Source organism: Terrapene carolina, unplaced genomic scaffold (assembly GCF_002925995.2).
Source record: "Terrapene carolina triunguis isolate 2854851 unplaced genomic scaffold, T_m_triunguis-2.0 Scaffold62, whole genome shotgun sequence".
NCBI classification, from domain to species: domain Eukaryota; kingdom Metazoa; phylum Chordata; order Testudines; family Emydidae; genus Terrapene; species Terrapene triunguis.
The window spans coordinates 37,145,873-37,158,594 of record NW_020664413.1 but is presented as its reverse complement, the minus strand read 5'-3'; the positions used below and the strand labels follow the sequence as shown (position 1 = coordinate 37,158,594).

At 38.1% G+C, this 12,722-nt stretch overlaps 1 protein-coding gene across 2 annotated transcripts in view; it reads left to right on the top strand.

Annotated features, from left to right (window-relative positions):
- The window catches only part of TLK1 (tousled like kinase 1), a 152,865-nt gene that overhangs the window by 80,171 nt on the left and 59,972 nt on the right, over positions 1 to 12,722 (top strand). For both annotated transcript variants that reach the window (XM_024209365.2, XM_024209291.2), the window contains exons 4-6: positions 4,137 to 4,212; positions 10,770 to 10,816; positions 11,346 to 11,438. In XM_024209365.2, the coding sequence (XP_024065133.1) occupies positions 4,137 to 4,212; positions 10,770 to 10,816; positions 11,346 to 11,438 (216 nt within the window). The remainder of the gene's footprint in view (positions 1 to 4,136; positions 4,213 to 10,769; positions 10,817 to 11,345; positions 11,439 to 12,722) is intronic.

The following is a 12,722-nucleotide window of genomic DNA, read 5'->3' as shown; positions in this document are numbered from 1 at the left end:
TATTTTTTGCAGCTGTGATGATTTCATTAAAAAATTTAAGTGGAGGATGTCTTTACATTTTCAATGAGCAATCAGAAAAATTGTGGCACTAAATAAAAGAATGTGCTTTCTTGACCCATTTTTCAAAAGGTGTTATGTTCTCTTCAAAGGGTCTGTAGTTATGCCAGATATGATAATGAGAAACTGTAGCATTTTACTCCTTTAAATAACATCTGGTTTGTTTTCACACTAAATGTAATCTTTTAACAGAATAAATTTAAACTTGTAATGTTACATACAAGAGTTTTTAAAATGGTGTCATAATAAAGAGTCTGTTATGGTAAACAATTTGTCATATGAAAGGTACAGTAGGAGCCTGAAGATATATTCATAAGGTGAGCGGAGCTTCCCTTTGTGGTGTTGAGACCTTAACTGTATTGCAACAGATTTTGAAAAATAATGTAGAAATTTAGATCTTGATTAGAAATACAACACTAACATTAGTTTCTGTAGTGAGAATGTTAGTTTATTATCAAACTGTAATGCAGTACTGATGCAATCACGCTATGCTTTGTTACTGATAATGTGGTATATAAAAATAAATCTTTATTTGATATTTTTTTAATTTCTCAATGCATGAGATACTTTTATCTCTTGTTTTGTGTGCCAGACAAGGATGCAGAAAACATAGTAGAATTTAGAAATAATCATTTTTCTAGGTCACTAATACTAGTATTAAAACCTGGGATTTTGGAATGGCAGAATTTTAATAGAAATGCCTTGCAAATATAGGTTCTGATCTGCATGGGTGGACCTCAGCTAATTTTGGTTGGATTCCACCCATGCAGATCAGATTGCAGATTTGGTACGACAATGTAAAGACACCTTAGAAAATGCTGTATTTCTTGTACTTATTTGATACAAAATAGTCATATATAATTTTACTGAATGTTTGTTCCTGAAAACTATACCTGTATTTCAGTGTCCTTTTACATGTGAATGACATGAGTTTACTAGATTCTGTTCACATTTAAGGTATGTAGATTTTAATTGGAGTACAGATTGGTTATGTGCAATTCATGGTTAATCTTAAATTGAGTTCTGTGGATTTTGAGTGCTTCTGATAGTGTATGAATACCTTGGTCTTTCCCACCATTATAAGTTTCAAATTCAAAGTCATCCTTGTAACTGTAGTTTGTATTTTCTATTCTCTGCAGATTGAGAATTCTTTAAAACTCTTTTTATAGTTTGTGGCTGTAAATCTGAGTGGTGGAGGGGGTAAGATTTAGGGGGGAAAGTAAATTAAAAAAAATACGAATGCATTAATTATACATGGGAGAAATGTAACGATTATTAAAAACTGAAAATCTCAGCACCATTAAGTTTGCTATAGAGAGGGAAAGACATTACATACTTAAGAGACACATAGTACAAATTGGTGGTTTTCCACTTTTTTTCTTTGAAAAAATTCTATGTGCTACTATGAATCGTTCTGCAAGTAAATATAAAATATTTATATAGACCTGTATTTCTATCTTAACCCACGATTTCGGAAAGAGAGAGGAATTCTTTTAGAGGCAGACTATTACAAATGAATACATTGTATAAAAGGAAATATAAAGGCCAAAATTAAAAACTATCAAGCCAAGATAGAAACAAGTGGTAAACCACAAAATATACAGGTAAACCAGGACCTGAACCATATAAAGCAGGGGCGGGCAAACTTTTTAGCCTGAGGGCCACATCGGGTTTCAGAAATTGTATGGAGGGCCGGTTAGGGGAGGCTATGGCTCCCCAAACAGCCAGGCGTGGCCTGGCCCCCACCACCTATCTGACCCTCCCTGCTTCTTGTCCCCTGACAGGCCCCCCCCGGACTCCTGCCCCATCCAATCCCCCTGACCGCCCCTGGAACGTCCATCCCTGACTGCCCCTGCCGCCCCATTCAACCCCTCCTCTCCTTCCTGCCTGCCCCCCGGGACCCATGCTCCATCCAACCACCCCTTCTCCCTGTCCCCTGACTGCCCCCCGCCACCCCATCCAATCCCCCCTCTCCTTCCTGACTGCCCCCTGGGGACTCCTGCCCCCATTCAACACTCCCTGCCCCCTGACCGCCCTGCCCCCTATCCACACCCCCGCCCCCTGACCACCACCCCGAACTCTCCTGCCCTCTATCCAACCCCCCCGCTCCCTGCCCCCTTACCGTGCTGCCTGGCGGCGCAACAGCCGCACTGCCCGGAGCACCGGGACAGGCCGCTGCTCTGCAGCTGCGCTGCCCCAGGAGCTTGCAGCTCCGCCGCCCACAGCATTGCGCCGGCGGCTCAGTGAACTTAGGCTGCAGGGGAGGGGTCTGGGTAGCTAGCCTCCCGGGCCAGGAGCTCAGGGGCCGGGCAGGAGGGTCCTGCGGGCCGGATGTGGCTCGCGGGCCATAGTTTGCCCACCTCTGACATAAAGTATAGGGGTCTTGGCAACATGTCAGCTTTGTGTTTTTCTTCATAGTTCTGGAATCTGACATTGGAGGACTTCTAAAAATGTTTTTTTCTTGTTTGTAAGTTTTGCTGACGTTTATAAGTGAAGACAGCTTTGTTATTTGGGGAGTGTTCACCAGATATTCCCCAGCTCCATAGCTCTTGAATTTGTTGTAATTCATATGGTTCCATTAGAAGAAGAAAGGTGCTGATTGGTTTCTGGAAAACATTTTGTGGTGATTTGAACTGATATGCCCGAGTTTTGCATATGCATTGTCATATGAATACTGTATTTACCAAACGTGAAAATTACCTCCAGTATAATTTTAGACATCTTATTAGAGTGCTAATACTGTTTGCAGTTTAAGGTTAAACTAAACAAAAGGAATGAAAAGGGTTAAAAGAAAATGAAATATTTTTTCTACAAATTATTGGAATTTTGATTTTTTCAAAATGAAATTTAAATTCCTACAGAAGTTTATAGATGAGAAAGCTGATACTTTTACAATTGCAGAATAACTAACTTTTTGGGAAATTTAAAATGATTGTGTAGACATATTTAATAGTTGTAAAGGCTGTACAGTTTTAAAATTATATTCGGCATTTACATTGGCTATTTAAGATGCTATATTAAAATGCTAATAATCGAATAACATTTGATAATAAAATCACTTAACTATTTTCCAGTGAAACTGAAAGCAGAAAAGGATGGATGAGAGGAAAAGATTACTTTTTAATGTCATCAATACTTGGTTAAATCTTGTCAATTTATCACTTAACATTAACTTGCTTTGTTCACAGAATGTTCATTAAATGTTTAGACTGAACATAACTTAAGATAACAGTGTATCACTCAACAAACATCGCGTAGAGAAACATTTGTAAGCACTGTGTTCCTGTAGAAAGATACATTTTGAAAATAGCTTTGACAAACTTTTTTCTTATATCAAAACGGTGCAGTATATGGAAGTCAGTAGTGCCCAGAGCTGTCGGCTCGGATTTGGGCCCCTTTCAGCTGGGCAGTGTACAAATATAGTAAAAAAGCAGACTTTGACCGTAAGACCTTATTATCTAATTTAAAACTACAGTAGAACCTCATTTACGAACATCAGAGTTATGAACTGATCAATTAACCACGCACCTCATTTGAAACTGGAAGCATGCAACCAGGTAGCAGCAGAGATGGGGGGAAAAAAGCAAATACAGTATGGTGTTAAACATAAGCTACTAAAAAATATAAAGGGAAAATTTGACATGGTAAGGAAACTGTTTCTGTGCTTGTTTCATTTAAATTGAGATAGTTAAAATATGCATTTTTTTTCTTCTGCATAGTAAAGTTTCAAAGCTGTGTTAAGTCAAGGTTCGTTTGTGAACTTTTGAAATAACAATCGTAGCGTTTTGTTCAGAATTACGAATAACCTCCATGCCCAAGGTGTTCGTAACTCTGATGTTCTACTGTAAACACAACACACAGGTGTAATAAACCTTCTGAAGGGAGAGAGTACAAGAGTAAGTACTCATATTGTCATCTTTTTCCTTCAGTTAAAATCTGAAATTATATTCGTGCTGAACTGAGACCATGTTTTAAGAATGAAATTTTTTATTTACTGCATGTAACAATAATATAAATAAGTAGAGCTGTTGCTGGATCAGATTCTTTTGCATTTAAAGACATTAATTTGCTTTTTGTAGACTCCAGAGAAGAAACAATCAGAACCTTCCAGGGGAAGAAAGAGGAAAGCAGAGATCCAGAGTGAAAGCAGCCAAGGTACAGCAAACATTTTTTGAATTTTAGCATATCAGTTAGGTATTATATGCATTTAGTCAAATTGTATTTGCTTGAAGACATGAAATTTAGGGATTGTCTGCACAGCCCTGCAGTGCAAACTATGAGGTTATGAATTGCAGTGCACAGTGAAGTTTTGCACTGTAACTGTCCTGTGTAGACCCTGCTAGCGCAAACTAGAAGGTACTTAGTTCGTGTTTCAAACAGGACTACATTAACACAAACTAGGTATCTTTTAGTTCATACTAGCAGGGTCTACACAGGACAGTTACAGTGCAACACTTTAGTGCTCACTACAGTTCACACCCAGTAGTCTGCACTCTGGGGCTGTGTAGACAAGCCCTTAGACAGCCTTACAGAGTTCTACACTCATTGCATGAGACAAGGGATTTTTTTAAATGGTGAATAAAATATATCTTTTTCCCCATTATCAATCTTGGGTAGGGACAGGCAAGTAGATTCTGTATCTGAGCTGTTAAATGTGTAAAAGAATTTTGCATGGCTGCAATTAGCTCTTGCCATTGTGACATTCTACTTATTTGTTCAGAACCACAACAATTCTTCTCACTAGTGTGCCTCTGCAGTTACTTTTCTTATTCCAGCTGATGAGCAGGAATTCATGGTTTTAAAGTTTTCAATTGCTTGATCTTCAGATGAATTTCCATTATTGTCCTGAGTGACCTTTTTCCATCCAACAAATGTTCATAGGGGAGGATTAGAATAATTGGGGGGGGGGGGGAATCAGTAGAGTGAAATAGATGACTTCCATCTGATGTGGCTTGCCTTTGACTTGAATCCAGCCATAATTGTTACTATCCAGTGACTGTTTAGCCCAGGGATAGGCAACCTATGGCATGCGTGCCGAAGGTGGCATGCAAGCTGATTTTCAGTGGCACTCTCACTGCCTGGGTCCTGGCCACCGGTCCGGGGGGCTCTGCATTTTAATTTAATTTTAAATGAAGCTTTTTAAACATTTTTAAAACCTTATTTGCTTTACATACAACAATAATTTAGTTACATGTTATAGACTTATAGAAAGAGACCTTCTAAAAATGTTAAAATGTATTAGTGGTACGCAAAACCTTAAATTAGAGTGAATAAATGAAGACTCGGCACACCACTTCTGAAAGGTTGCCAACTCCTGGCTTAGCCTTTGTGAAATGTGTGGTGCTCTCCGTCCATTTCCTAGTGGACAAGTATATGCTTGTTCCTCAAAACACCATCATGATACTTACTAATTGGTACTCGTTCAGACAAGTATGGGGTTCATTGAAATATCCTGTCTCATTTTAAGGTGACCTTTTTAGGGCAGGAATGGTAGAGACTCATAAGACTCTGGGTAACTATCTAGCATATAAAGAAAAAGTAGTTGTGAGAACAGGGCCTATTTTATTGTTTTGGTGTTCCATTTGAACTAATAAATATCCCTTTAAATGCAAATATATAAGCCAGGAGCATTGTTCATTTGCCTCTTGGTCATTTACTGTGTTTTTTGTTTTGTCTTTGTGGTTGGTTCTTGTTCTGCCTCTGAGTTGATATTTGAATACTTTACCTGTTCTAATCACTGGTAGACCTGTTGAACTGGCAGTTCAAACTATGTAGATTAATTCTAATGATCAAGGTTGCTATTTTAAAATACTGTGGCTTAGCTGCCACTGGTACCTGATTTTCCAGCCAAGGGTATATTTACCAGTCTGAGCAGGATGGTGTAGGTTTTAGGCTCCTTGGTGATGTACACATGGGAAATTTGTGACTCTGGCAACTGAAGGAACAGAATGTCAGCTGATTAAAAGGAAATTGGAGCCAACTCTGAGGGCTTATGGGGTTTATTCGTAAAGACAATGTAGTGTGATGTTCCCCTTCCCTTTACCAGAGTGACTGATAAGGCATGACCTGCCCAGGAAATTACTTGGGAAGGAGGGGGAGTTTAGGGCCTTTAAATACAGAGCCTTCTTGGGAGCAAAGATAGAGAACTCCTTCAAATGGATGTTTGGTATTTTTGGATTGGAGAAATTTGTTAATTTGTGACTGCTTAGTTTAATGTTAACATGGTTTTAAGTCACTTGATAAATCACAGTCACTTGTTTGGGTATGAAAACTTATGTCTCTGGAACTGATTTCTATTAAATATCTCTGGTCTGCTTGATGCTACAGTGGCAATATTTCACACATACAGATAAATAAGTTGGGAATTTTTCTTGTAATGTCTTGCCAAGACCTGAATTTAGGGTTTTATATGTTCCCTGCAATAGCTGATGACATCACCGGCATATCAAACAATGGAGGCAGCTGCATTCCTTATAATGCTTTAGATGTTAATGTTGTTAACTGTTACAGAAGATACTCTGAAAACTAGAATGAATAAATAAATAGCTGGCTTGCATTATAAAACAATCCTTTTATCCATTTCTTTTAATATTGAAGTTATTCTAGGAAATTTTTTAGTATGTGTCCTCGAGATTAATTTCTCCTCTAGCAACTTATGCATGATGTAAACAATAATGCAGACAGTCTAACTTTGCCTTGCAATATATATATATATTTTTTTTACATTTTTCAGGGAAGTGTAGGCTATCCCTTCCCATGTTAAGCCAAAAAAGCAAAGTGGAAGATATGTTGCGTTAAAATACTTCTGTTTAGATCATCATTTTGATTTGAGTGTTTACTGCTATTAAATGTATAATATATTTTGTTCTAATTAAAAAAAAATAGTTTAAGACAATCTGACAGCCTCTCCTTTCACTTACTCGACTCTTAGTCTCTTAACTGTTGTGGTACAGTCACCTCACAGAGGCTTTGCCTATTCTAAACTTTTTGGGGAAATTTCCCACAGCTGCTCTTTTAGTGCTCCCATCATTGCTGCCCTGGATGAAGTGGAACAAGTGGTAGTAAAAGCAGGAAATTTTAACCATTTCTTAGAGCAGACAACCTGGTAATAAAAACTCTTATGCCCTATTTACAATGCTGTTACTGCCAATAGAACTTTATAACTACACAGTATCCTAATGTAGACAAGGCAGTAGTGTCCTCCATGCTAGATAGGACATGAATTTCAAATGTGAAAAACAAGCAGAAAAAATCTGTTTATAGCATAGGACGACCTTTCTGGCCTTCCTTATAAAGAAGCAAAGGCACAAAGCCCAGTTTTTTCCCTTACCGATCACTTTTAATGCTTTTCAGCTGACAAACTCCTTTCTTGCCTATTATCTAAAAGCTGACCTGAAGGGATAAGACTGGTGTGGAGATGGAGAAAGTGGTAAAATGGTGCATTTGTTTAAAAACCTTAATAAACCATCTCTTTCTTTACTGAAATCATGAAGGAGTAGGGGGTAGATAAATGTAGGGAAATGGCTTTTATGAAAGAGACTTGCAGTATGTGGTGGAATCCACTAAACTGTGTGATTAAATGCCATCCTGCTTAAGTAGGGTGATTCTAAGGGAACAGGTTTGTTTAATGTGTTTCAAAAACTGTAAGAATTGGTTAATGGCAGAATAAGTCAATATAAGTTGCATTGTACACTGTAATAACTTAATGTGTTGTAGAGTTAGTTATCACTGAGTTGTCACTCAGCATGATAATTACAATACATTTGGGACTATGCTGTTGTGTTTTGTACAGGTGTGTACAGATTTGTTAGCATAAGCTTCCCTCTGGTTCTTTCCTTTGTTCACATCTTTTTGTTTTCCTGATCTCTTATGGCTTCTCAATAAACCATCTTGCCCCTAATATGTCTAAATGTATAATGATTTGTATGCTTTGTAAAGGCAATTAATGGAAATAGAGGAATATCTCCTAGCATAATGTATTTCTAGGTGCATCTGATAATAGGTTTGAGTGCTTAATTTGAAACAGCTGTATATCTACCATGATGTGACAATTAATGGGGTCTACAGTAATTGTAAGAGACAGCTGCACCTTCATGGCAGTGCTTACCTTAAACCAATGAACAAAAACCTCTAGAAGCTTAATGGTTGAAATATCAAATGCACTTTTTGGAAAACAAATGCATATGTGTTTCTTTTTTTAAATAAATTTTCTGTGGCTTGGTTCCCCAGTGTGGTTCCGCAGTTCTTCTTTTCTGGTGTCAGGCAATGGAGGAGCAAAAGATAGGCAGTCTCCCTCCCCTTTCAGGCACTGTTCCCAGTCTCTTCCTTCCTCTCAGTTAGGAAAACAAAAAGTGCTTCACATCGATGTGTTGTCTTTAGACCTCAAGCACAGGCACTATGAAAGATAGTACAGAGGAAACAGACAGACACTCTGGAAGTGGAAAGTGTAGCCTGACAGTGGGTGCTTCCTGCAAACCATCACTGCCGGTGTGTCTGGATTGTCTAGTCAGCAATTCAGCAGTCCCTTGTCTTGCCAATGGGAGTAAACCCGTATTGTGGCCTCCCCTCACTTTAGGGCACTCCCACTAGATTCATTCTAGAGAAAATGCCTAGAACAGCAGGGGAAAAAGAGCTATGGTGCTTCCCCAGGTCCCTTACCTATTCCCAAGGTGCTTCCTTGGTTCTGAGGGAGAGTCAGAGGTGCTTAATCTTGAGACCGTTGCGTGCACCTAAAAGAATACAAAGCCCACCTGTTCTCTACACTGAAGGACTCTACCCTAATTTACCCCAAGCAGTTCACTACACTTACTCCTCTGTGGAGCTTTTCTCTCCTGCTCCTTCCTCAGTAACCTATCTTCTTTCTTTGGACTTCACTAGAGATACACAATGAGGACTCATCCCATTGGGACAAGTTCCTTAGGGTTGTGTCCTATCTTAAGCCTCCTGTGAAGTCCCTGGGTCCTCAATAGGGTGCTCAGTGCTTTGCTCAAACCTTGTTGAATTCTTAGCTTTGGTGCTTCTTACTGTGCTTTCCTTGAAAGTGGAATTCTTTAGTCGAGGTCGCCTTCAGCTAACAGTTTATGGCATTTAGTATCAGAGGGGTAGCCGTGTTAGTCTGGATCTGTAAAAAGCGACAAAGAGTCCTGTGGCACCTTATAGACCAACAGACGTATTGGAGCATAAGCTTTCGTGGGTGAATACCCACTTCGTCAGATGTATTCACCCACGAAAGCTTATGCTCCAATACGTCTGTTGGTCTATAAGGTGCCACAGGACTCTTTGTCGCTTTTTATGGCATTTGTTTGCTATCAAAACTGTCTTGTTTTTCTTAAGGAAAAATTAATGCTTTGCACTTGTTATAGCTTCCTTACCAAAGCAGTTTCTTCTTTTCACCTGAACCAAGGGATTTTTTCCCCCTCCCCCAACTTCTGTCCGATCACCAAAGCCCAGAGGAAATCCCCTGACACTGTTTGGATATATGTGGGACAGTGAAGGTGTACCCTGTCTCCAACACAGGAGTTCAGAAAGTCTCATTCCCTCTTCATGATCCGAGAGTCCCTGCAATGGTTTAAAGCCTCTGATTAACTTCCCCTGCTGGAATTATGACTGACTTGCAAGGGGAAAAGAGATGCTATCATCTCCACAAGGTGATACTCATTCTTTCTACTCTGTTCAGCCCCTTTGCACCTTTATATTGCCCCAGCTGTCACAGCCTACTGAGTTAGCTGGTCAGTAATTTATTGTTGCCGCCATAAATTGGTACTGTACTTCTAGTTAGATCAGGGGTCAGCAACCTTTCAGAAGTGGTGTGCCGAGTCTTCATTTATTCACTCTAATTTAAGGTTTCGCGTGCCAGTAATACAGTTTGTTTTTAGAACGTCTCTTTCTCTAAGTCTATAATATATAACTAAACTATTGTTGTATGTAAAGTAAATAAGGTTTTTAAAATGTTTAAGAAGCTTCATTTAAAATTAAATTAAAATGCAGAGCCCCCCGGACTGGAGGCCAGGACCTGGGCAGTGTGAGTGCCACTGAAAATTAGCTCCCATGCCGCCTTCGGCACGAGTGCCATAGGTTGCCTACCCCTGAGTTAGATTTTGTCCTCACTGTTTTTGCCCACTCAGGTTGAGGAACTGAGCAAAGGGACTAGTACAGAAAGTGAGTTGTAGGCTAACCAGATTTGACATTTTTAGCAAGTCGTTGACTGGTGAGCCTGGAGACAGAGTGCCTAAAATGTGGAGGAGCTTGGCACCTAATCTCTTGTCTGCTGACATTAATGATGAACATCTCATCATGTTAGATGGGGTAGTCTTATGGCTAAGGCACTGGAGTGGGAATTAAGAGAGATGATTTAATTCCTGGCTTCTCTGCTACAGACGACTTGTGTGAGTTGAACAGGTCAGTCTCTCTGTGCCTCCGTTTCCCGTTCGTGTAAAAAAAAAAAAAAAGGCGCATAATTATACTTCATTGCCATATGTGGATGATGTGAGAATAAATTAGTTAAAGTGCATGGAGTTCTCAGATGCTGTGCTGATGGGATGTCATATGAATATCTAGATAGAAAGATCACCCATTGGCTCACCAAGCCGCAAAAAACTGCTTAGCAGATTCTAAGACTTTATTTGACATATTGTGTACTTTTCACCTCTGTAGTAAGTATAGTGGTCTAATTTTATCACTTCTAATGTCTTTAATTTTTTCTTTAACTTCAGGGAAAAGTATTGGGGGACGTGGTCACAAAATTAGTGACTATTTTGAAGTAAGTTTTTTATTTATTTTGAAAATTACTTTTTTGATTTCTTTAATGTTGCAAGTAACTGTGTAAGATACTAAATTTAGTTAAATTCACAAGCATAAATGTAAAGAGTATTGCACTACTCAGGCAACAGATTTGTTTGGATTGTCACCTGCCTTGATTTAGAAACATAAAATGCATGGCTTTCTATACAAAAGTCACACATACAAGTCATGTCTACACTGTGAGCTAGCAATGTCTTTTAAATGTTCTCTTGGTCTTGCTGGAGCTGAAAAAGTACGAGGGAATGAACGGTTTAAAATAATTAGTTTTTAAAATGTCTTTGGAGGTGTTTGTAAAATTTCTATTTAAATGAAAGCTACATCTTGAATAGTGGTTTTTTTTTTTTTTTTTTTGCACTCTCCTTCCTTTAGACATATAGGTTGTGCAGTAATACAATAAGTGATATTATTATTATTATTATTATTATTTTGCCTTACATCCATTTTTGATAAGAATGTTAACTAATTCTTTGGCAATGTTTCCTCTTCAGTACCAAGGTGGAAACGGCTCCAGTCCTGTAAGAGGCATATCTCCTGCAATCCGTTCTCCTCAAAATTCACATTCACATTCCGCCCCTTCTTCTGTAAGTTTGAACTATTAATCTGTTCAATTTCAGCCTGCAGTACAAAAGTTTTCAGTCACTGAAAGTAACCTTAATTGGGAATCACTGATTATAAATGATCACTGTAAATAGTGCAACTTTCTAAACTTATTTTCAGGAAGAAATCTATTTCTTCAAACCAAACAAGTAGTAGTATAAAGTTCAAATTTTTAAAAATGCTTTCAGTAAATTTTAGGTTTATAAACTAGGATTACTGTCTGATTGAAACTTTGTTGTAAAATATGAAGGGAAGCTCCAAGTTACTGATTATACTGTATAACTTCAGGTAAATGGTCACCTGGTATGGGTGGTTGTTGAATTCCAAGTCATTTATTTAAAATAAATTCATAACTTTTTCACTAAGTAATTTAAAAAACTGGACATAATAGCATCTGTTCACATCTACCCTACACACATTAACAAAAAAATTCCTTAGTCCTTTTTACTAGGAAGGATATAGTGAGCAATCCAGGTCGTTCTGTTATAAGCAAAGATGCTGATAAACCAACAGATTCTAGTTAAATTTAAATACATGACTACTTTATCCCTTATAACTCTCCTTACTAGTAATGTTTTGAAATTTGAAAATTGGGATTTAATTTGAAAATAAATAGTTTCCCCTCATATACAGGCTTGCAGTGTCAACGTTGGACTTGCCTTTGTTTAACTCCAGGTGGAAGGACCATTTCTGTCTTGTTTCCCCCATCTGGACAAATCCACTTTATTCTGCTTGTTGACAGCTTCAGAATTTGATCTCCAAACTTCCTTACACTCTGTGGCTCAGAAAATGTTTGAGTTTTGCTATATAGGGGGCTGTTGATTAATCGCACTGTTAAACAATAGAATACCAATTGAAAATTATTAAATATTTTTGGATGTCTTTCTACATTTTTCAGATATATTGATTTCTATTACAACACAGAGTATAAAGTGTACAGTGCTCACTTTATATTATTTTTTATTACAAATATTTGCACTGTAAAAATGATAAACCCAAAAGAAATAGTATTTTTCAATTCACCTCATACAAGTACTGTAGTGCAATCTCTTTATTGTGAAAGTATAACTTACAAATGTAGATTTTTGTTTTGTTTTGTTACATAACTGCACTCAAAAACAAAACAATATAAAACTTTAGAGCCTACAAATCCACTCAGTCCTACTTCTTGTTCAGCCAATGGCTAAGACAAACAAGTTTGTTTACATTTACGGGCGTCACCTGAAAGTGAAAATAGGTGTTCACATGGCACTTTTGTAGCCGGTGTT